At 39.6% G+C, this 25,355-nt stretch overlaps 1 protein-coding gene across 1 annotated transcript in view; it reads right to left on the reverse strand.

Moving 5' to 3' along the window:
- Positions 1 to 2,147: 2,147 nt before the first annotated feature.
- The window catches only part of LOC147327138 (uncharacterized), a 30,306-nt gene continuing 7,098 nt past the window's right edge, over positions 2,148 to 25,355 (reverse strand). The window contains exons 2-17 of the mRNA XM_086294763.1: positions 14,734 to 14,816; positions 14,550 to 14,630; positions 13,231 to 13,290; positions 12,079 to 12,249; positions 9,984 to 10,112; positions 9,656 to 9,701; positions 7,560 to 7,650; positions 7,304 to 7,445; positions 7,024 to 7,144; positions 6,237 to 6,240; positions 4,730 to 4,797; positions 4,541 to 4,574; positions 4,206 to 4,280; positions 3,986 to 4,088; positions 3,699 to 3,838; positions 2,148 to 3,534 (exon numbers count right to left, since the gene is read on the reverse strand). Of these exons, the coding sequence (XP_086150889.1) occupies positions 3,399 to 3,534; positions 3,699 to 3,838; positions 3,986 to 4,088; positions 4,206 to 4,280; positions 4,541 to 4,574; positions 4,730 to 4,797; positions 6,237 to 6,240; positions 7,024 to 7,144; positions 7,304 to 7,445; positions 7,560 to 7,650; positions 9,656 to 9,701; positions 9,984 to 10,112; positions 12,079 to 12,249; positions 13,231 to 13,290; positions 14,550 to 14,630; positions 14,734 to 14,816 (1,484 nt within the window). The 3' untranslated portion in view covers positions 2,148 to 3,398. The remainder of the gene's footprint in view (positions 3,535 to 3,698; positions 3,839 to 3,985; positions 4,089 to 4,205; positions 4,281 to 4,540; positions 4,575 to 4,729; positions 4,798 to 6,236; positions 6,241 to 7,023; positions 7,145 to 7,303; positions 7,446 to 7,559; positions 7,651 to 9,655; positions 9,702 to 9,983; positions 10,113 to 12,078; positions 12,250 to 13,230; positions 13,291 to 14,549; positions 14,631 to 14,733; positions 14,817 to 25,355) is intronic.

A 25,355-nucleotide genomic window follows, 5' to 3' on the forward strand; every position in this document is an offset into this window, starting at 1 on the left:
GTCTCACAAGCATGCACAAGGTTACAGGAGACAGGCAGCAGCACCCTGACTGCCAAGTTTCAGGATGAAATCCCTGGACCCAGTGTCATTACCCTACACTGCTGCAGTGTGTTACTTTAGTGCAAAGTCTTTATAAAATCAAGGAGACTGTGGTAGAAGATGATTGTTTTCTAAAGCTCTAGCAATGTTTTGAATCCAACAAGTCCAACAAATGCAGTGCCTCCAAAAAGCTGTTAAATGACTCTTCTAAAAGATTCAGTATCCAGCAAAGGAGTAAATAATGCAGTGGGGTTTTGAGTTCTTAATCACACAAAAGTTATGTTCAAAACCTTTGTTATGAATCCTGATTCTGTTTAAACTGCTACCTCGGTTAGAGGACTGCACGGTTAAGATGCAACCACAACATCTAAAATCGCTCAACAGTTCTCTTTTGCCACAAAGATTACATAAACCTTTTCACCAGGGGCAAACCAGAGCACAGGATCAGAAAATGAAACCAGCAGATACAGAACATTGCAGCTCAAACCAGCCCCTGAATACTGTGGTTAATAAAAAAGTGGTAACTGGTGTGGCAGCTGGAGCCTGTTAACACGAGGGCTTCACTTGCAGGTGGAGCAACCACAAAGCCAGCCAGACTCGCCACCTGAGAGAGAAAGAGGAAAACAAAATACATGCCTGACAGTCAACAGGACCAAAAGGATCAGTGGGTGTGTGTGGGTGTTCCTGTGCTCCGTGCAGGTCTGAGAGCCACATCAGTGTTCTTCTTCAAAACTGTGTTCGTACCTCTCATCAGTTAAGAACCTGCTCGATGACGGACTTATGATCTGCAAAGGGCACTGGGACCTCCTGATGAAATCCACAGCGTGTGTAGATTAGTTTATTAACAGGTGACACATAACAGAAAAGACTAAGTCAGGTATGTGCTGACTCAGCAAGGACTCTATAAAGAAAAGTGAAACACAATACCGGAGAGTTTTCCTTTAAATTTTCACCTGGTGCCTGTGAACTGTTCATTCTTTTAAATGCTTTGGATTCAGTTTAACTCAGTTCAAGTTTATTTAGAAAGCACCAAATCAAAGGTCCCCTCAATGACCTTTGTACTGTAAGGTAAAGACTCTTAAGTAATAAGGATCACAGTGGGCATTACAGCTGTCACTGCTTATTTTCTAACATTACACAGAGCAACATGTGTATCAAGACAGATACACATCAGTACAGCCTCTGCACTCATTAGATGTAACTAATACTTGCCTGAAATCTAAGATTAATCTTCACACCAAGGATTTCTTCTGATCTTGAAAATGTTATTTTTACAGTTCAGTTCAGTGACTGTGAGCTAAACACACACACACACACACAAATGCGCTCACTCTCCTTTGCTGAAGTGTGTGAGTGTCCTCTTGTGTTCATAACGATGTCCTGCAGTGTTGCAGATATATTTCAGCCAGAAATGATCACCTACACAGCTCTGGTTTCTTCCTCTGCCACCGATGAAAGACAGCATGGATGTGCTGTAGGTGTCATTATGTGTATTTAATATGAAGCCATCATTTAGCAGTCTCAAAGGATTAATTACTAATGAAGCTGCTCGTGACCATTATCATTTACACGTATCATTGTCCACCCGAGATTTACTTATTCTTTTAATGACTCTGATTCTGACTGAAATGAAAATGAATACATTATACAGATATGAATACAGCTGGTTTTATTTGGACCTTTCACAAAACACTGTTATGGTAAAAATGGCCTGTATTTGTATAGCGAAAAGCTGCTCAGATGACAGTGTCATCAAATGAAAGTAGCTCAGGATGCAGAGCGGGTCATCTACATCAGAAGGTTGGTGGTTTGGTGCCTGGCTGCTCTCAGTCTGCATGCCAAATATCCTTACACTTCCTTCAGAGTATAAATGTGTATGAATAGAAGGCACTTACGCTTTGAAAAAAAAGTGCTTGTCTGAACAAATGTGAACGAAGCAAATTGTATGAAGCATTTTGAGTGCTCTGATAGAGTAGAAAAGTGCGCTATAATAACCAGTCTATTTACTATTTAGCAAGGACAGCAACCACAAAAAACAGGAAGATGTAGCATGTTCATAAACAGGGATTATACTGGCAAAGGACGAGTTGATTCCTAAACTAAAAGCTGGAAGAGAAAGTGGAGACGTGTCTTTTTGAAACTGAAAAAGAAGCAGAGTTGATAAGAACATGCTTGTATAGCCGGCAGCCAAGAAAATACAATAAAATGAGGAAAAATGTCACCAAACTAAATCAAAAGTAAAAGACGGCTGTAGAGCCAAGCAGAACAAAGCCATAAAACAGAATGTCAACAACCTACATTAGTGGAAGGGAAGCTTTAACACAAAGTCCAATGAAATTGCAGGTTCGGTTTGCAGGGTGAGGTGCATTAATTAAGAAAGCAATAAAATAGCTTATACATTTTGTACACGGAAGTCAAAACAATTTAGTAACAAGTCTGACAGAATACCAAGAACCTGACAGAGAGGAGGAAAACTGAACGATCCACTCATGGTGCTGATAAACCCATAGCTGCTCCTTTCATCTCTATTCAAACCCATCTGCAGGCACACTCTGCCCCGGGCAAACTCAATTAGCTAACATATAGAGCACTTGTTCAGGAGGATGTGGTCTCGGACAACACAAACAAACGAAAACCCACTTCTGTTTAGATTGTGGTTGGTAGACTCCTCAACAATAAATCAAATAGCTCACAATGGGATTGCTTTCTTCTGCCTCACATTACTGAAAAATAAGAGTTTAATACGCATGAACACACATAATGAGAGCGTCTGTATCTCTGTCTTCTGTTTTAATAACACAGAGCGAAGATCAAACCATCACTCCCAAACCCGAGAATTTCTCTGAAGAACAAATGCAAGCAGCTGGAAACTAAAACAACAAACAGTAAGGGAAAATAAAAGGTCTCATATATCAGTTTTTATTGTTTTATGCAAATATTTATACATTTTATATGCAAAATCTAATTTTACTGATATGAAAATAACTTCTTTTTAAAATCTGTCCCAGTGTCGGACTAAAGTGTTTCCAACATGGTTCAACCAAACATTTGGACCATAAATCTCTGCGACATGCGTCTGTGCACAAACCAGGAGCTCCTGTTTCTGAAATCCAAGTGAAGCCTTGAAAAATACATTTCCACTGAGGACTGTCTCTGCTACAAGATTTTCTTTAAAATGGATTTATTCTTCCCCGGATCAGGGTCTGCATAACGTCCTTCATTATTTCAGAGTCACATCTTCTGACTTTGGTTATCACATGTGATCCATGTCTCAGGTTTCTTCACAAACATTCAGTTGTCAGTGTTCCCAAGTGGACTTTGATGTGCCTTGCGGGCAGGAGCTGAAAAGATAAGGGACATCATGGTTGCCAAGACTTCTTGTCTCGACCTTGCTGGTCTGGTATGTGTTTGAAGCGGCACTTGTCGCCATAGAAACAGCCTGTGGTCCGCCAGTAAAAGCACTCATCTCCATTTAAAGGTGCCCGCCATCGGGACCTGTGTGGACAGAAGCAGAGGAGATCCGATAAGAGATCAATAAGAAAAGTAACATCTCTCAGCTACTACTGAAAACTATTCTACGGTGATTTTGTTTGTGTCACACTGTAAGGGACCCTCCCTCTGGAAAGCCCACAGATACACATTAATGAGTCGCTCTGTACCCAGAGGCAGCTGAACTTGGCTGAGTTCCTGCAGTGTTGGAGGCCAAGCTGCTGCTGCTTCTTTGCATGGAGGACACAGTCCTGTGGATCCAGCGATCTGGGTACCTCATCACCAGCTTGTTGCCCCCGAGCTCCACCCCCTGGACAGAAGGACACAGTGCAGTTAAACTTCTTTAAGACAAATTTTCATGACAATATTCAGTTTTTTGACACTCAGAAGTATCAATCAGCGTAACGAGACACAGACAGTCCCAATGATGAAGACAGTTTCTAGGCCCGTCACACACCTGCAGCTTGTCCAGGGCTTTGGCAGCCATGTTGGCGTTCTTGAAGTTGACAAAGGCACAGAAGCGTTCATGAAGAACTCTGATGCTTTCAATCTCACCGAAGCTGAACACACACAGAAAAGGTTAATACTATTAATAAACTATCACTGCTGGAAACTCTTTAAAGCTTTAATGTCTTCATAGACACACACAGACACACACACACACACACAGTCTTTACATTTTGAAGAGATCACAGAGGTCCTTCTCTGTAACTTCCTGTGTAACGTTTCCAACCCACAGAGAGCGACAGTTTCTGAAAGACAGGAGGAAAAAACAGAGAAGCGAAGGAAACGAGTGTGGCGACCACACAGAAGGGAAAGTGTGGTTATTGTTCAGTGTTAACAGATGACAAAGATGCAGAACTATTTTCTCACTTGTATCTACATGTCTCTTTCTATGAAGGAAATAAAAGAAACTTGTTGTGTTTCATTCCATTCAAATCACAACAAAGATTTCCCTGAAAGGTGCTCTGGGTTTCTGAATGTGTGATAGATGGGTGAGGTAATAACCTACCCACTCTGGTCCTGCTGAGAAAAGAGCTTCAGAGCTACGAGAGAGAAAAACGAAATACTTTGTCACAAAACGATTTAAACAAACAAACTCCTTAAACTTGCTTAAATTTTGGTTTTATTACAAAATACTGTCATTATGCAACAGTGCTGCCTCATGGTGGACAAAGGTGACATTGCAGGCAGTTCTTACTTCTGGCTTCAAATTGGTTGACGACTGCCTGAACAGTGGTGAACTTTTGTAGAAGCTCTTTGCTCTGTCTGTATAACATAATAATGATAGCTTATTTCTATCAAACCATGTTTTCAGTTTAATCATTTCTTGTGTGACAATTTCCAAAAGCTGCTGTAAGTTCTCTCCAGTACAAAAAATATTTGTATCATCTGCAAATAGAATAAACTGTAGTATATCTGATGTTCTGCATATATCATTGATATAGAGGATAAACAGCTTTGGTCCCAATACTGACCCCTGCGGAACTCCACAAACAATGTCCATACACTCTGATTGATATTCCCCAATTTTCACAAATTGCTGCCTGTCTCTCAAATAACTCTTTACCCATTCTAACACCACTCCTCTAATGCCGTAGTACTCCAGTTTATCAAGTAATATGTCATGATTAATTGTGTCAAAAGCTTTTTTTAGGTCAATGAATACACTAACTATACATTGTCTTTTATCTATATTGTTGGTGATATTTTCGATCAGTTCCATTAATGCCAATGATGTTGATCTATTTGATCTGAAACCATACTGACTATCCATTATTATTTTGTGTTTATCTATAAATTTGTCAAGTCTATTACTAAAGACTTTTTCCAGTATTTTTGAAAACTGAGAAAGTAGAGAGACAGGCCTATAATTTGTGAATTGGTGTCTGTCACCATTTTTAAACAGTGGTGTTACTTTAGCTGTTTTCATTTGTTTTGGGAATGTACCAGTTTGTAAGGACAAATTGCAAATGTGTGTTAAGGGTTTGGAAATGCCCTCTATCACTCTCTTAACGATTTCCATATCAATGTCGTCAGAGTCTGTAGAGTTTTTTGTTTGTGATTTCCCAACAATATCAATGATTTCCATTTCTTCCACCACCGTTAAGAACATTGAATGAGGATTGTGGTCAATGAGTCTAGTTTCTTTCTCTACAGAATCTGTTATATCAGGAATTGTTTCAGCCAAGTCTGGCCCAACACTTACAAAGAATTTATTGAACTCATTTACCACATCTCTCATATTAGTAATATTTCTATCATTATTTGCGAAATACAAATACGAAGGATAGTCTGCCTGCCCCGAGCCCTTTTTGATGATGGTATTTAATGTTTTCCAGATCCCTGTAATATTATTTTTATTCATAATCAGTAATTTTTCATAGTATTCCTTTTTACATGACCTTAAAATACTCGTTAATTTATTTTTATATTTCTTGTATTTATTTTCAGCTTCTGTACTTCTGTTCAATATAAATTCTCCGTATAAGGTATTTTTCTTCTTACATGCATTTTGCAATCCTTTTGTAATCCATGGGCACTCTGCATATTTTTGTTTTTTACTATATTTCTTTACTGGGCAATGACTATTATATAACAGTTTAAATTTTCCTAAAAAAATCTCATAAGCTTTATCAATATTTTTTTCCTTATACAGCATCTCCCATTCTTGCTTGAGTAAATCACTTTTGAATGCGTTTATTGACTCTTCTGTTCTCACTCGTTTGTATTTTATTGTGTTTTGCTGTTTAACCTTCCTGTAATTGCTGTTATACACTATAAAAACAGGTAGATGATCACTGATGTCATTAATTAGGAGACCACTTATGGTTCTATTTTCTATTTCATTAGTAAATATATTGTCTATTAGGGTTGCCGACTGTGCTGTAATCCTGCTGGGCTTAGAGATCACTGGAAAAAGTCCCAAGCTATACATTGTATTAATAAATTCCTCTGTCGCTCTCTGCTTGTTTGGATTTAGTAGATCTATGTTAAAATCCCCACAAATGAACATGACTTTTTGATTTGTCCTAATGACAGTTTGATTTAATAAACACAGAATTGACTTTTTATTGCTCATTTTCAGCAAAAAAGAATTCTTACAGAATATTGGCTTATAACAATAATAAGCTTTTATCTATTTTCTAAGTCATCTAAGTTCAATGTCTAATCTCACATTCGATGAAATTCAAACGTAAACTACAACAGATACACATCTAAAACTGTGTGAATAAATGAAGGAATCTGGTGGAGTTTAAGGAAATGTACAGCTGAGTTGAGCTTTTTCTCTCAGTCGTGTCCCATCGTCCTGTTGGACACCAGCAGTAAACAGCTCACTTTGGTTTGTCTGCATTTCTAAGCACCAACAGTAACTGGTGTTCCCAAGAATTTAGGATGTTTTATACTTTTTTAAAGAATGTGAAATGTTTTTGTAAATTTAAGTTTTTAAAATATCTTCCAGGCAGCTGTTATACCCCAGAACCCTGAAGTCACTCGTGACGTTCCTCACCATGAGCTGAAGGACCCGACAGTTAAAGAGTTTTTTGGATGCTTCCTTACAATTCTGATCCAACTCCAGCACCTTCTCCAGGGCCTTCTCTGCTTCACTGTACCGCTGTCATTTACACAGACACGCAACAGCAGTTAGTGAAAGAAGGAGTGGAGGAAATAAAATGATAGAGTGTTGTAGCATCTTTTATGCAGAAACATATAAAAATAAAGACACAGTTGCTTGGCATTGAAATGTATTATTTGTTATATAGAACTCACTGACCTTTAACCCCACCAGAGCACAGCCCTTACGAAAGTATCCCTTCGGCCAGTCGGGAGCCAGCTGGATGGACCTTCGAGCATCACTCAGAGCTGAGGAGTACCGCTCCAGAAACCAGTGACAGTACGACCGATTTCCATATAACCTGAGGCACAAGAAGAGACACGAACACACAGGCAGCAGGAGACTTTACTCAACCAAAGTGGATGTGAAAAAGGCTGAAGTCTGAGCTGGAGTCTGGGTTCACAGGTCAGCTCACCTGTGATCTTTGGGGTCGCAGAAGATGGCTTCTGTGAACATGTCCACCGCCTCTGTGTACTGGGCTTGCTCGAACATCTTAATGCCCTGCACTGGAGAAGGTCACACACACTTTTATGCGTAGAGTAGGGGTGACACATTCATTTTTTTGTCTTAATTCTTACTTATTACGCACTATCTGGTCACTTTATTAGGTATGTTTTTGGCTAGGCCAAACCATCCAATGTAGCAATGTCTGTTTTCAGTTGTCTGTGCTGCTGCAACCGTCTGACTTTCATAAACAGCAACTCGCTTTCCTACAGGCAAACAATCCAGCAGCAACAATTTATGATTAGCATTTTCCTTTTTGTTTATCATTATTAATATTATTATCATTACAACTGTTGCCATTATTACAGACTCAGTAATAAACAAAGTAGACTGATCACTTTTGTTGACAATATTTTAAAAAACTGAAAACGTAGCTGCTTCCTAAACATAAAATTTACAAGACGTGCATAATTAAAAGGCCAATGAGTATATATAAGCACATATTATTCATGAGTTACATAATCGAATACCGATCAACGCTCCTGAAATAGACACCATCTTTTAGAGAGAAGAAATATTTCTTCCTTTTTTGGGGAATGACTAAATATTTTGCAAATTTGGTCCAAAATTTGGAATTTGACTGGGCTTAAATCTAAAAATGGACCGATGGCATCTTGTGCACTGAAATTATTGCAAGGCTGCAGCAATGTTCCCTCTAAGGGGCGCGCGTGCGCAATTGCGCACTGCTGGCACGGTCTCTGCGCACAAAAAATCTGTTTTGTGCACAAAAAAAATCTAACCTGAATTGAAATTAAAGTAAATACATTAACAATCTGTTTTGCAGTGTTAGTCAGTGACTGGCTGCTCCCGTATGGGATCAGAACGCTGCCACCTTATCCCATAGTCCAGCCAATCACGCGATTCACATTCGTATATACGCAGCTAATCAACGTCGTTGACAGGCTATGACAGCGTCCTTATGTGCCGACACCGGTGTTTTAGCGAGCAAAACGGCGTGGCTGATGTGGAGTGAAGCCACGTTAATGACAACGTGTACAACCATTGGAGATGTGAGCAGGACAGATGGAACCCAGCCTTTCCTATTGGTCAAAAAATGTACCATGTGTCGACCAATCAAAAATAATATGGCAACATGGCATTTAGTGGTTTAAGAAGGGGGAAGTTTTAGGAGTGACGGCGGTGTTTGAGATGTGAGAGATTTGCGACGTTTAGCCCATATCTTGTGTAGTTAGTGTGTAGTGTAGTCAGTAGTTTTATTGTGTGTGTCAGAACAATGAGGCCACTGCTGAATGTTACAGGTGTTACAGCAGTGATACATCTCCTGCTATCAGGCTGTTGTTCTCCTTCATCTCATAGTGGACAGAAATTACTTTTTGGAGTGGCACAAATAATTTGTGTGGCATCAAATTTGATGCAGAACAGCTGATTGTTCTGTAAATAATTTGAAATGTTTATTTAAAAAAACGCCTTGGCTGCATTTTTAGGTAAACAGCTGCAAAAAACTTTGTTTGCAAAACTCAGTAACTTTTTTGAAGAAGTAACTATATAATTAATTGCCCAACATTGGTCATTATATGCTGTATTTTGCAGACAGAGTTACAGGACTCTCTCCCAGACCACAGACTCATAATACAAGTCAGAGCTTTATAAAAAATTAAAAAAAAAGAAGAAGAAGAAGAAAAAAAAGAAAAAAGAAAGTTGTGTTTTCAAAATTGGAGTTCAAGTTATTTTTACTTCCAGTTGTGTTAACATGCTACACAGGTCATGAACAAGATTTTTTTTTTTAAATTTTCATTGTAAGTGGGCTAAAGCAGTTAAGTAAAAGTAGTGTAACATAAATGTAAATGCTGTAATGTGATTATTTTAATAAACCATGTAACTTGGATGGATTCGATGCTGGTGTGACCACAGTGCACACGTCTGCTGTGGCTCACAGTGGTCCAAGGGACCGCTCAGGGAGTTTGTGTGTTCGCTCAGACACATGAAAAATTAGAGGGAACATTGGCTGCAGGATAGAGCTGAAGAAGAACACATGAGCAGACTCACATGTCAGGGACTCCCCCATCCTCCTCATTTCTTCTGTGTTCTCCTCCTGAAATCACCACAGAAAGTTCTGTCACTGCAGTCACGTCACTGGTTTCTAACTCAAAATACATTTAGCCAGCCGTACATGAAAGAGGATGGATCATATAAGCTCATCTCTGGGCTAGATCACTGGACCTTGCGTGTGTGTGTGTGTGTGTGTGTGTGTCTGTGTGTCTGTGGTGTGTGTGTGTGTGTGTGTGTGTGTGTGTGTGTGTGTGTGTGTGTGTGTGTGTGTGTGTGTGTGTGTGTGTGTGTGTGTGAGTGAGAGAGAGAGAGACAGAGAGAGTACCTGGCTGCTCCTGGCCTCATTTTCCTTGTTCTCTCTGGAGATTTGCTTTGCTCTGTTCATCAGGCCTTTCAGTTTAATGTTGTTGGCAGCGTTGGCCACAAATGCACTGCTGATATCCCACTCAGGCTCCTGAACCACAGGAAGTAACACAAAACCTTCAGTATTATAGAGTGACAAAAACTGAAGATGTCAATCTGCTCTGACCTGCTCCGAGCTAAAAATACATAAATCAGACTGGCTGATCTTTATGATCCTTTATGATCCAGAACTGGAGGCGCTGAATCCAAAACACGGCGCAGTAGCTTTAGTATTTTTTAGAGGTTTTACTGTGTTTGTGCACAGATCTCTTAGTTCTCACATCAGTTGCCTAAGTCACAGTTTATCCATAAATCAGAGCTTACCTATTCATAGAAATGCAAATACTTTCTAAGACTCTGAGTCGTGTCTTTGTGTGTGTTCAAATAGTTCTGAAACACATAAAAGTCAGTGCAGGTTTAATTTTATGATAATAGGAATACAGGTGTTGTGTACAAGTGTTTCACAGTCTAAGACCCGTATTGCTTAAAATTATTAAGGGAAAGATTTTTAATCAGAGTACAACATCAAGTCAGCTGCTTTGATGTTCATGAAAATAACAACAGCTGCACTAAAGGGACAACAATGAGACAACCCGTGAAACAGGAATGGTGTGGGACACCATGGACACTGAGGTTTTCTCCCTCCTCATCTTTTCTGACCTTTTTCATTAATTGTGCATTTGGTTAGAGTCAGTGTCATGAGGTGATACTTGGATCCTACAGAGGTTGCACAGATAATGAAGGTCTGCTGTCTCCCAGCACAGTCTCAAGAACACGGAGGAGATTCCAGGAGACAAGCAGTTACTCTAGGAAAGCAGGACAGGACCATAGAAGGTCCTTAACCCATCAGCAGGACCGCTATCTGCTCCTTTGTGCGAGGAGGGACAGAATGATCACTGCCAGAGCTACAAAATGACCTCCAGCAGGTTACTGCGTGAATGTCTCTGACCAAATATTTAGAAACAAACTTCATTTAGCGCCCAACATCCCCCCGCCCTGGCCCTGTGCTCAGTCCCCTGCACCATGGGGCCAATTAGCATTTACCATAGAATACCACAATTGACATCTCCACCACTGGCGCCCTGTGCTTTTCACAGATAGGAACAGGTCGCTGCCTGTAGCATTGTTCAGCAGTGGTTGTCTAAAATGGCACATCTATGGACCGACACCCAGACCTCTACAGGCTAGGCAACAGCAACCTGACTTCCATTATGGATTGGGATAAAATTCTTGGATCCAGTGTCAACACCCTACACTGGTGCTGTAGGTCCTGGGTCCTCCTGGTATGGCAAGAGCATGCAGGCAGTTCCTGGAGGATGAAGGAAATGTGATACCACTGACTCACCCTCAAACTCGCCTGACTGAAATCTAATAGAATAGCTCTGAGAGATCATGTTTCGTTCCATCTGACGGCTCCAGGTTGCACCTCAGACTATCCACGAGGTCAGTGATACCCTGGACCTCATAGAGTTCCCCCAGGACACCATCCATTGATTCACTTGGAGCATATTGTTAGGCATGCATACAAGCATGCCCAATCAAACTATTAAATGAGTTGCAGCAATGCAATTTCAGCAAAATCTTTGACTTTTGGGTGTCTTTGAATTCAGCCCTCTGTAGGTTGATCATTTTTATTTCCATCAGGTTATGTGGCCTCCTTTGGGTCCTAACACAACACCCAGTCCATGTCAGGATAGATGTTTAAAATGCATTGAGATCTGCCACTGCCACTGCTTTAAGCTTTTTGAACAGTGTATGTGCATGACGGTGCACCGTCATACCAAGTGCAAGTCATACCAAGCATGTTTGGAGCAGGTTATTACAGAGTAGAAATCAGTGTTTTCTATGATAAGCCTCATGTGTCGTACTTCCAGAACACCTTGCAGGTCTGTTAAACCGTTGAGTTTCTCTTTTGCTTCGCTGGATGAAATATGTTCACAGACACTCTGTTTTATTATTTATTTCCCACCAAATGGACGGGATAAAACACTAAGTACGGCTACCTTGCTTCAACCCACCTCATCTGACATCCAGTGGGACAGCTGGCGGTTCGTCTTGCTCTCCGTTGTGACGGCAGCCACTGATTCAGGATTGCATCTGGCTCTGGAATGAACGGCAGTCCATCGCTCTTCTTCTTTCATCTCCTCATCACTGTCAGTATCTGACACTTCTCCAGCTGCTTCCTCTTCCTGTTACAAAATAAAAGCATCACTGTGGAATAACTATAAAATCATTATATAAAGTGACTGGATAAGCTAGGCCTTCTTCAGTGTGGGAGTAGAACAACTCGAAACCTTGAGCTTTTGATGAACTGGATTTGCAAGAAGAATTTGTCTTCACTCAGTATTAGGCAGTCTCTCTCTTTTGTGTTGTATTTCACAGAAAGTGAGCATTTTATGTGTTAGATTAAAGCAGCCAGTAAACCCAATAAAGAAGAAAACAAGTGGTGATGTGATTGTTTTCTCTTATGCATTTTATAAGAGCCTACATTATAACAGAAGAGCAAAATGTTGTTATAATAAAGCCTTTAAAAATAAATGTTGAGCAATTACAATCTAAATCACAGACTGTACATAAAAATACAGACTTATGACTTTTGTACTTATTATAAAAAATAAGTAAGATGCAGATACCTGTGAGAACTGATACCTGTCTTTAAATTTACAATAAAACACAGCCTAGCTGACCTCAGAGCAAAGGACACTGAATGGGGCTGTAGCAGAGTAAATGGTTTTGTGTGCAACCTACAGACAAAGGTAAGAGCTGTGATTTCTACACAACAGATTTCTATTGTCTGTAATTTTGTATATAGTTTAAGAACATATATAATACTGTATAATAGTAAGTGTTGTCATTAAACCACCATTGTAAAAAGATGACAGTTCCACCTGTGGTAACATATATTTGCTGCCTGCAGTAGAACAACACAAAGACACCAAGCAGAAAAAAGACTTATTACATGAATCAGATACTGCATAACGTGGAGTGAAGGTGGACTGCAAAGTGGCTTGCAGAAGCACAGCAAGTGTGGGCAGGATAAGGCAACTCAGATAGTTTCCCAGCTAAGTGTGTGAAAGGGTATGAGGCATCAGGTGATGTGGTCTGATGATTGCAGTGAAAAGAAAGAAAAGAGAAAGAAAGAAAGACAAATGTGAATATTAGCACCGCACCTGCTCTGAAGCATCCTCCATCCTCTCCTTTCGCTCTAGTTTCCTCCGTTCTTTCTGCCTCTGAAATTAAGAGCAAGGACATGATGGCTATTGGATGATAGATGATGACATGAAACATGAGTAAACAGAGGTGGAGAAGCACACGTGTATTAGAATGTATCATAAAATGAGGAAAGAGGTTGGTTAATGCATTTTAACAATGTGTGTGAACAGGTGGAGCAGCAGGGAATGTGAGTAGTGCTAAGCTGTATGATAATGTAGCAGATGCAGTCATTTCAGTTAGAAAACAGCTTTTAACACTGACAACATACTATATATGACATTGGTTTGCACTCAATGTCATTTACCCTTATATTGTATATTGTATAGCTTTCTTGTTATATGTAAAATTGTATTATATTATTTAATTTATTTTTTTTTACTTTAAAATATTTTACTTGCATTTTTAATCACTCTTATATTTAAATGTTCATTTTCTATTTTATCTAGGGATTGAGAGTAACGAAGTTTCTATTCTCTGTATGTCCTGTACATGTGGCAGAATTGACAATAAAGTTGACTTTGACTTTGACTTTGACTATAAGCTGTAGGTATCGTAATAGTACTGTGTAGACCTGAGCCACCACTCTGTTCTTTACACTTCGCTTCCAAGCAGCCAGACACTCGTGTCGTTTTTAAAGTGGGGTTTTTTTGGCACTAGTTCTCCAGGCTTTTTGAAGGTTGGCTGCTTTTCCACTTATCCACTCCTTGAATCTGATCATTTTAACTTAACTTTCACATCATCAATAAGCAGAGGCGGACAGGAAAGAAGTACAACAATGAGTGTCTACAGCCAACCTGTAACACAAAGCAGAGGCTCCGTCCTTGTTTGGAAGTCAAAATTACTGGAATTATGAATACAGAAAAGTACACGAAGATTTTGATCCACCGTGCAGTGCTATCTGGAAGGCATCTGATTACCAACAGCTTCACATTTCAGCATGAAAATTATCCTAAAAACAATCCCATTGCAGTAAAAGCATACACGAACACACAATGAAACACTATCAGCCATGGATTTCCCCAGATCCCAGACCTCAACTTTATTGAAGCAGTGTGGGATAATTTTAATGGAGAATGGCAGCTTTAAATGCCCTTCAAGAAGCCTATGCAGGAAGACTACTTTTACGAGAAAGTGTACAAACTCTGCTTTTGGCTTTGGCTTGTACATTAATACCATTCATGTTTACACGTTTAAATAAATTGCTAGACCTACTTCACATTTTCCTAGTGGTGGTTCAAGACTTTGTACAGTGCTGTTGTGACTTTTTCTTACTTACTTTCCTTTTGGCCCTCCTTCTTTCAGCTCTCCTTCTTGTTCTTTCCTCATCATCCAAATCTTCTTCATTGTGCATCATGGCCTGCTCCACAAACAGGAGCAAACACACACACATTCATTCCATGACTGGCTTTAAACACAAGCTGACCAAATGATGACGCATAGTTTATAATCGCTCAGTGTACCTGTGATGACTTCTGATCCTTCCTCCTGTGTGATGGGTCATGGGGTCCATTCTGAGCCTCCATCTCCTCCTGTCCAGAACCGTCTAGACACAAACAAACAGGAATATTCTCATTGCACTGAGCCGTTTTCCTGCAAAGTGACAGGACACAAAAGGCATGACGCGAAAACACAAACAGCCACTTTGCTATCAGTTTAACTGGGCCTCTAATGACGGGCATTTGACTATATTTTCTGTTTGTCTGTAGAGTACGAGAGCACGTGCTCAATTCAGATCTCTGACTGGCCAATTTCCCTTGCAAAACCATGCAGGTGATCGTGTGGCAGCTTCTTACAGAAGGAAAGGAAAGGAGGAAACACATAAATGTGTCACCTTATCTGATCTCATGTTTCCCCTTCTTTTTCAGCCTTCTGGGCAGCTACAATAAACACAACTGCTATTAACTTATTTAAATACAGGCCACTGTACATCTCTATTCTTAAAGCGTGAAAGAAAAAGCACAACACAGGATCACGGAAAGGTCAAAACTAAGATGTCAGTTTGCTGTTTGGGTCAAACAGACGCTATGTAAAACTCAAAGTACAACAAATATATCAGTGCCAAGTTAGATATTTGTTTAAACTGAAAAACATGCAAATAAATCTGCCTGTTTCTCCTGATAACGTCAGTGGGTGCATCTACATCATTCAAGACCACAAGACAATTTTCCTTCATGTAGTGCTTCCAGCTTACGTGCAACTGAAGCTACTTTGTTGTTTGTGTAAAAGGCACAGATGCAGGTGATTCTACACTCTATTTGTGGCATCAGTCTTTTCATTGATTCTTTTCTTTTCCCCCCTCGAGATGTTTGTCTCATGATTAAAGCCAAAATATAATCACAACTAACTCTGCGCTCTACACGATTCAATTGAAATTTTAATATGGTTAAAAAATATTGAAATCAGAAATGCAACTTGTTACAAAATGCAACATGCAAAATGTAAACAAAGCAGTTTTATGTAAGGAGTTGGGGAACTCCAGGCCTCAAGGGTCGTGCATGTTTTAGATATCACCCTGGGTCAACACACCTGAATCAAATGATTAGTTAATTACCAGGTCTTTGGAGAACTTCAAGACATGCCAAAGAGGAAATTTAGCCGTTTACATGAGCTGTGTTGGAACAAGGACACATCTAAAACCTGCAGGACACTGGCCCACCCCTGAGTTAGATGGTAATAAAGCCATCTCCATTGACAGGATCAGATAATTTAACAACTTAGGCTCTGGTTACGCAGGTCTAGAGACTGATTGGTGACCACCTTACAACCAACACTCACTACGGAGAAATGTGTATTTTCCAACCAACCATTGATTTGTTGGCAGTTTAAACCCTTTAGATGGTAAGTGACCACCTGGTGACCACTAGGGAAAACGTGTATTACCAACCACTAGTGAATGGTTGCTGTAAGATGAAGTGGTATACAGATCTGCAACAAAAATCTCCTTCAGATTGCTTTGTGACAGTTTGCCATAGTCTTCTGTAGTTTGCATTGAAGATGCCAACTTGTCAACCAGAAACTATTGCAAAGTACAGTGGAACTCCGACTTACGAATACCCCATTTAAAGAAAAATTCAAGTTACGAAGGCACTGAACGGCAATATTTCTGCCCATGTTACGGCAAAATGCCCGTGTAACGAAATCCGCTGGCTCTGATTGGCTGAGCCTACAATGCCCACAATGCCTTCCGAATCATGTGACAACCCCTTGAACAACGTATTGTTGTTCTAGTTAGCAATTAGCCTATAGCCTATCGTTCAGCATCGCCTCACTCAAAAGGTGCCATGGGTGATTCGACTTACGAGAATTTTTGACTTACGAAAGACACTCGGGAACGAATTAATTTCGTAAGTCGGGATTCCACTGCACTTTACAGCCTTACTTACTTACAATCCAAGTCTCCAAGAATAGAATTACAACTAACAGTGGTAAATAACTAACAGTGGTAAAAACAATGAGAAAACACAGAACTCATGGAAAACAGCCACCATGACAAGAATAACGACTAAATTCCAACAATGCTAAAAACAATGGTAAAAAAAAAAAAACAGCCAAACAGCAAGCTTGACCAGAACACGAGGGACCTCAGACTGGACCAGAAGCAGTTAATAATGTCTGATTTAAAACCGTCAGTTGTTGAACAGGTTCTTATGTTGGATGGGAAGATTATTCCAGAGCTTAAGGCCAATAATAGCAGAGGCCTGATGGCTTTGAGTCTTTAGGTGAGAAGAGGGAACTGCGAGAACTTGTTAGGATGATGAGTGCCTCAGTGACCTGGAGGCAAAATAGGGAGTTAAAAGATAATAATAATATTAATAATAATGGATTGGATTTATATAGCGCTTTTCAAGGCACCCAAAGCGCTTTACAATGCCACTATTCATTCACTCTCACATTCACAGATGTGTATTAAGGAGTTAATACAGGGCGGTGTTTAAAAGCACATAACAAAAATGTAAAATCTTTAGAACCCCACAGGTAGCCAGTTCAGCTGAGCTAAAACAGGAGTGAAATTACAATCAAGCAGCTGCAAACAACAGAGATTGGAATTAGTCGAACTAAAATACAAGGAGCTGCAGTAGTCCTGCCAAAAAAGTGTGGATAACTGTTTCAGATCCTTCAGTGCAGCAGCGCTTTATCCCATCATTGTGCTTCTGTTTTTCTTTTTAATGTTATTGTGTTAAAGTGCACAGAACAAAAGAACATTTTGAGTGTGACTACTTCTCTACCTTTCTGTGTTCCTTTTTGTTTTTTCATGACTGTGACAGACCTAGTAGGTCCTAGCATGGTTTTTCCTATGTTGGCATGTATTACTTTCCCTCCCCTGACTAATGTTTATTACATGGCACCACAGTTGTGTCTGTTTGCATAAACATTTGCCTACACAGAGGGGTTTTCAACCAACACACCTTCTCCCATGCAGTCCTCAGCACGTAGCTCAACTTTGTGTATGCTGAAGGCTGACTAGTTGACAATGCTGACAGATGTGAAAGAAACTCAATGATTAAAAATAAAATACACTATGAAAAGCACAGACAGTGGCTGCAGTGGGCATTTTTCACTGTTTTTAACACCTCGTTTCACTTCAACTCTTTATAGGTTACTAACGTTTCCACGCCTGGAAAGGACCAGCAGCTGCACATGTAAGAGTATCCCACAGGCTGGAGGGCTACTGTCTTTATTTGACAACAGCCACTTTTTGTAGGTAGACGGGCTGTCCATAACTCCTTATGGATTACCAATGGAGGAGCACATAGAGTCCATTGGGTATTGCCAGCTGCAGCTGACTCTACTTAGCAATTATACCAGGAGCACTTAAGTCCAGGAAGAGAGCTCCAATACCAGAGAGCTTTTCTCCAGTGTGTCCTGTGCATTTGTAGACTCTTAGTTTCTTAGAGCGTCCCTCCTTTTTTAACTTTCAACAGGTGAGTGGAGGCTGTGGTGAGGGAAACGCTTGTGGGCCACACGAGGAGATCATCATGCCTGAAAAATGCCTGACACATCTGAGACCCTCTGGACAGAAATAGTGCTCAAACAGCTAGAAGCATTCTAGAAATATTTCACTCTTGCTCTTGTTTAATTTTCAGCTGAACATTACCCAGTAAGTTAAACTTTTCAAATTCAAACAAGACACATTTACCAATCAATCAATTATTAAAAACTCAGACGGGATGCCAGAACTGGGATGGTCGAAAAAATGTCACACCCAACCGTTTCACAGATCAGTGACCTCGCGCTTAAACTAGAAGCAGGGAGGGCCAGAGCAGCCTGTGCATTTCAAGTGACTATATTTACTTTTTATAGAATATTTGACATGCCACTGAGATTTAAAGGTTTCAAGGGTTACAAGGGAACCTCCACCTTTATCACACTTGTTAATGACTATATTTGCAAGACAGTGAATCATGTAGTAGTTAGAGGTTAATAAAACTGCCTGCAATTTTTTTACTTCCTGAAAAATCAATATGTTGAGTAGTCATAGATAGTTAGTAACTTGTTGAATTTTTTCTCTCTAAAGTATTTCCTTAATAGGTTGCCAGTTTGAATAAACCATGTAATATGCAAACTTTGTCTGGTAAACATATTTAAACATTCATCAGACTTTTCTATTTAGACCAGAAGTTGGGTGAGATGCCAATTAAAGGAGCCACTGGTCATTTTAATTCTTGTGTGAGTTTATTTTTCAGCCATTCAAGATTTGGTCTGCTGTGTTATGAACAACAGAAGAGATCAAATGAAACAGATTTGAAACAGATTCTCCTCCTGCTGGCCACATACAGAATGTAAAAGGGAAATTTTTCCAGTGTGTTTTGTGTTGGTCATCATTTTGTAAGTGCAAACTGATAGACTTGCAGAGAAAGAGCAGGCATAAAATCATTAAAATGTTTAAATCACTTTTAAAAACACACTTTTTTTCAAAGGCCTTCTAGGAGTGTTATCAGAGCCAGTTTGTAGTCAGTTTTTGGTCATTCTTAATCTTTTTACTTTGTTAATCTTATTCATTGTATATCTTATTGTTTATTCTACTCATGTTGATTTATTTTTATCTTCTTTTTCAATTATATATTTGTTTTGTTTATTGATTTCATTGTATGCTTAAAGTATGGTTTTAACTGCTATCTCTGTTTTATTATTGGAAAGCACTTTGGTCAACTTTGTTGTTTTTAAAAGTGCTATATAAATAAAGTTGGATTGGATTGGATTGGATTAAGAATCCTTTTGTGAGTCAGTAATGAGAGCAGTTTTCTGTTGCTGAGCTTCCATGCAAGCTGCGCTCTGAACAATTTGTTCTGCTGCCCTCGGAGCAAAAAGAAGTCAGAAGTTCAGTCGGAGAGCACCCTGGAGAATAAGTCCATTTCATAAAATGTCTTGTGTTATCAGCCTGCTGCGCAAAAACAACATCAAGCTATCTGAGCTCTCAAGGTGGTAAATTTTTAAGTCTTGAGGCTAAGGCTGATGATACATTTGCACACTCCTGGCATGTAGCCACATCTTTACCTCAGCTATGTCTTCCTGATATGAAGCAAACCTTTTCAGTTATCGTTGTGAAAAACCAAGACCACGTAGCAGAAGGAAACCAGAATTATCTCATACTACCTGTCCATTTGCATTGCTTGATAAGAAATTGAGTCGGAAATGTGGGAATGAGTGGGAAATCTCTGGCGCTAAACGTACATTGGTACAGATTGCCACACACACACAACAAAGTCTCCTATACTCCCAAATATGAAGGCAAAGAGGGGGAAGGAAAGAATATACTTTATGGTGTCATGCGAACATTTTTACCCCTCAAAAACAACATTGCTGCAACTGGTGCTAAGCAGAGCAGACTTTTTCATCAGAAACAGTAAGACACTGAATCGTTTTACCTTTCCGAAATGGCACCACCTGACTCAGTGGCACCAAAGACATGCAAAGGTATGAAAAGAACAGGAAAGAGGGAAGATGTTTACACGGGTGCAACAGGCTTGTTTTGAATTATCATCCACATTTAGCCAATGTCAAATTACAGTTTGAAACAACATCACCACAACATAAATACCACTTACATGAAGACAGCCTATAGAGAGCTATTTTACAGTATGCATTGTGGGGTTTTTTGGGTAGGGCTGCCCTCCATGCTTTAAATTCATGTGTTAGTAGTGGAAGATCAGCTGGCATGAACAGATTTCAATACATATGCAAGGTTGCATTTTATATGTCATCAAATCAGGTGATATCTGTGGTGTTTCATTTCATACTGTCTTTATCAGATTTACTAAGAATACAGTAATCCAAAGATATGCGGACAACAACTGATTAATATGATCATGTTTCAGGGGAGCTTATTGTCTGATGATTTTAGTGTCAGAACCGTCTTTTTCTTTGATGACACACAGCCTTCTAATGCCACCGGTTTAATGTAGCCAGCATAGTTTCCATTTATATTCATTCTTAAAATATTTGACTACACAAATGAAATGTGAATGACCATTTTATGATGAAACTGAATGAAGCTGGATGTTTTGATGAGGCATTTATACGCAGTTGTCTGAAGTGCTTAAACTGTGTACATGCAAAAGCAGACACTTTTTTCAGATTCTTGCTTTGATTTTGCTCATGTATTCGATTCTTCTTCTAGAGAGTTGTACTCAAAGTAAATAACTTGCATGTAAAGCACAATTAATGCAAAACAGTGGCGTCTTCATCCCTTTTTTGTGCTGAACTTGAGTTAAAAATCACATGCAGACACTAGCATACTGCTCTGATAGAGATTCTCGTCTTGCAAGTGAATGAAATGCCCCAGTAATAAGACGTAATATGAATAATGCCGAGTGCTGCAGAACAAAGCGCAATATGCAAGTCCCGATTTTTATTTCTGTCAATATGATGAGAAAACAAGTTCTCCTGGAGGATTTGCTAGTTACGCTACTAAGTAAGCTAGATAGTTACATGTTACAACATGTGCATCCTAATCATTTACTAGCTTCTTTTTGCACTGACTGTGATTAAGAGACTTCATGAAGTCATTCATTTAACTGGCACATTTAACTCCATCCAACTTCATGACAAAAGAAACATGGGATTGAAATACAGCCAGGGCTATGACAATGTGGACTATTAGACTTTTTTTGTATGCATAATCAACATAGACTCAAAGGTTCAAAAGTAAAAGGACAATTCAATAAGAGGAGGTTTCGTGGCTAGGTGAGGTCTATTCTTTTATCATTTTATATCAAACTAAATTGACTTACTAAAAGATTTAGATTTTCTTTTCAAGGGTTCCAGAGATATAAAAAAAAAATTTTTTGAAATGGCCAAAGCACTGTGGATATATGGATGATGGCAGAATTATTTCCTTGGTTTAAAAAAGGTCCTTCAAAATATCTAGTCAAGTCAACACTCTCACACTCTTGATGAAGGAGGCATATTGTTGTCAGGGTCTACAATCAATAGATTCCTTTATGAATCCAAACAGAGTGGGTTACACTCAAAACCATAAAGACCAGATTAGACTGGAAGAGCCTGCAGAGTTCTGGAAGAAAAACTTCTTTGGACAGATGAAACAAACATGAACTTGAACCAGAATGATGAGAAGAGAAAAGTATGGCAAGAAACAGAATCACGATCACAATCGCATTACATTATCTGTCAAACATGGGCAAAATATTCATGAAATGGCTGCCAGTGGAACGACGCTAGTGTTTATTGATGATGTGGCTGCCAGCAGAAGTGGCAGTGCCTTTATTTTCATACGCACATGGCGGAAAACAAATGCTGCAACTTCAGTGGTGTGGAACTGGTTTAGCTTTTGTCCGTCAGATACACAACTAAGCACTATTTTTGGTAGAGCGTGCTAGCGGGCCGTCGTTATTACAGTTTTTTTGGAAAATACGGCACACTTAAAATCAATCCTTTGATTTTTCTGAAAGTCGACAGAGCCCCTTATCATCCCGTGTGCCTTATGTTTGAATTCTGGTTGTGTTTACTGACCTCAAATCGATTTTATGTACACGGTGACAGCACTCGAAAATCTGTCAAATGTTTTAGTACGACTGCTAAGCTATGAAGCCGCACCGCTTGATGGATTGTCGGAGCATTACTGCTATTGTAGGCAGGAGCCTTGCAAAGTGATACGTACTGCGCTTCAACATAGTATTACCGTATTGTGTGTATAACCTCTTTTTACGTTTTGTGGATATTATACATGCTTATGCTGAGGATATGTCGGCCAATTTCCACTGGAAATGCCTTTTGGTTAAACTGTCAGCAAGGATTTGCACTGTTACATTTTTATATAACTTTAATGCACATAAAATAGCTGCTTATTTAAGTGAAAATACATTGATGACTTTTTTTTTCTTTTTGCACCAATAAAGTTGTGGAGTTGTAAAGTGTCGATTATATTGTCAGTTATATCCTTATTGCAAATGTAATGTGTTTCAAATGTATAAATGTATAATGATAAACATTTTTGGTCATATTGCCCTGCTCTAACTCCAAACCAAATAATAATGACCCAAAGCATGCTCAGAGCAAAGAAATTGAATAGTCCTCAAGGGACAAGTCAATCACCTGATCTCATCCTGAAAGAGCAGGATTTTAAGTTACTGAAGACAAAGGTGAAGCCAAAGAGACTCACAAACTACTGAACGTGGCTGCAGTACCTTGGAGAGAATCTTAATGGATTAAACACCATGATGGTGATTTCTAAGGTTATTTTGCCATGAGTCTTTGTCTCAAGTTTGTTTTTAAATTTGCTCGAGAAAACACGTTCATTTGTTGAACGAGATTATACAGGTGTGTGATACATTCGGATTATTTGTCACAATCTGCACCAGATATTTGGAAATGCATCTAGAATTGTCTTTAAATTAATCTGGGAGCATGGGAAAAGACCACTGGAAGCATCAGGTCAGAAGATGCAAATTCAATTAACGCAACAGGAAACGAATATCCTAAAAATCCACCATTTTCTCCTGCTTATCCTTACCAGAGTTGCAAGGGGGCTGGCGCCCATCCCAGCTTACCATCAGGCGAGAGGCAGGGTACCCCTTGGACAGGTCACACATAGAGACAGACAACCATCCGCACTCACATTCCCACCTATGGGCATTTATATTAGTAAACCTAAGCCACCAACATAATTCAGAATACAAATCAGACATGTTAGTTTGCATTTAAATTAAATGTTAATATTACTGCTGCATGTGATGAAATTTCTTAAGGGTGACTACAAGATTCCACTGTGATGAACAAGCATGTCAATCAATCAAGGCTTTATTCGCCACATGCAGATTGCCCTGCAGTGAAATGGGACCCCCCCCGACCTTACACACACAACACAGACATCACATGGGGATACAGGTCGGAGATCGGTAGCGTTACGAAAGAAACACTGAAATGTACACTACAATGGGAAAGTCCAAGAGGAAAAAAAGAGACCTCTACTCATGCTGGGCTCCTATGGGAGGTGTCAGGTTTTAGTTAACGGACTCAGGCGCAGACCGGGACTCTTTACAGAGTTTACAAATTTATTTACACAACGACACCAGGTGATGCTATTTACAACGTGCTGGAGGGAGGGGAGGGGGGTCCAGGGTTCCGGGGTATGTGAGGGGAAAGACGGGAATCCGACGCCCTCCAAAGGCTCTCTCTCTTCACTCCCCACACTGGGGAAACACAAATCCACTCACTCGTCCACGGGATGATAGGCAGGCAGGGAAAGGTCCGGGAAAGGTCTGTACACAGAAACTTTAGTTAGAGGCGAACAGACGGAAAGAACTCACAGATTCTGATTCACAAACTACTGAGCGACTGACGCTGATAGCTCAACGATCCAGCGACGAGTGACACAGTGCTGCTGTCTTAAATCGGCCTTGTGATCATCCCGATAGGCAGCAGGTGCGTGGGCCAGGGGCGGGAGCCCATAATGAGCTGGATCAGCTGGTGAGGCACAGGGACCATGACAGGAGGACAGGATATCAGGATGATTCAGCGAGTTATGACTGCTCTCTATTCAGCCTAGGTTTGTAATATTTACTCAGCAGATTAAGCACCATGGGAGCTTTCAGATCAGGTATGAAAGGCAACATTAAGTTATGTGCTACATGCATGAGCTTGTGTGCAATCTCCAAAATGTTAACAAGAGTGTGTACTGCTTTAGTAAGTCCTCCAGAACTGAAACAGGGTAGCAGGTTGAGTCTACACTGCAGTTGTTATTTGCAGTAAAGAACGACAAGAATATGATTGGTGTAAAGATTCTTCTGCAGTTTATTAACAAGTGAAAAACGTAAACTTTTTACTGCAATTCAAAGAAATCTATGTAAATCCACTAATTCCTTCGAGTGATGTCATAAAATAATTGTTTTAATGATGTTTAAATTAGGACGTTGTGTTACATTCACATGAAAACAGAAAAATGTTATCTTTGTTCTTTCAAAGATAAATATATTCTCAAATCGGTTATTATTCAAATGGTGGCCCCAAAGTGACGTTACACAACAACACAGTCATGCACCACTAGCAATCTGAGGTTATCTTTCAAACATACATGCTGTTCTCCCAAACCTATTTACTATTTTATGCTGACTGCAACAGAAACCTCAATATCTTCTCTAACTGTTTCATGGTTAAAAAAAAAGTTTCCAGGAAAGTGAAGCAATTCTATCCCCTGGACTGCTGGAAGAGTTTAAGGGTGATAAATAAACCCTGACCTTGCTCTAAAGACAAGCAGTACAGCAGAACAGAGAGGCTTCTGACTCAGACATACAGATAAACGAAACAGAGAAAGTAGTCTTTGCGCACATTTCACTGAAGTGGTAAGCTACCAAGGTCCTCGCATTTAATCCAATTATATCTTTGTGCGTTTTTTTCCATAAATGACAGTGTTCAAATTCATCTGCAGGTCTTCCAAGGCTGTTTACCAGTAAAGTATGCTAACAAAGCATAAGAACTGAGCTCAATGTTTTTTAATAATCAACTGCAAACTATTTTGGTGAAAAATAAAAAATATTAGACACATTTCAAGAGAGAGAGGCATAACTAACCTAATTGCACCGGTGAAATAAGGTCATTTGCTCGGATTATGTTTTTACTCACAGAC

The sequence above is a fragment of the Aulonocara sp. 'chitande type north' Nkhata Bay genome, linkage group LG6, assembly GCF_057382095.1.
Source record: "Aulonocara sp. 'chitande type north' Nkhata Bay isolate Kocher_YH1m ecotype deep benthic linkage group LG6, A_spYH_male_GT1.1, whole genome shotgun sequence".
Lineage (NCBI taxonomy): Eukaryota > Metazoa > Chordata > Actinopteri > Cichliformes > Cichlidae > Aulonocara > Aulonocara sp. 'chitande type north' Nkhata Bay.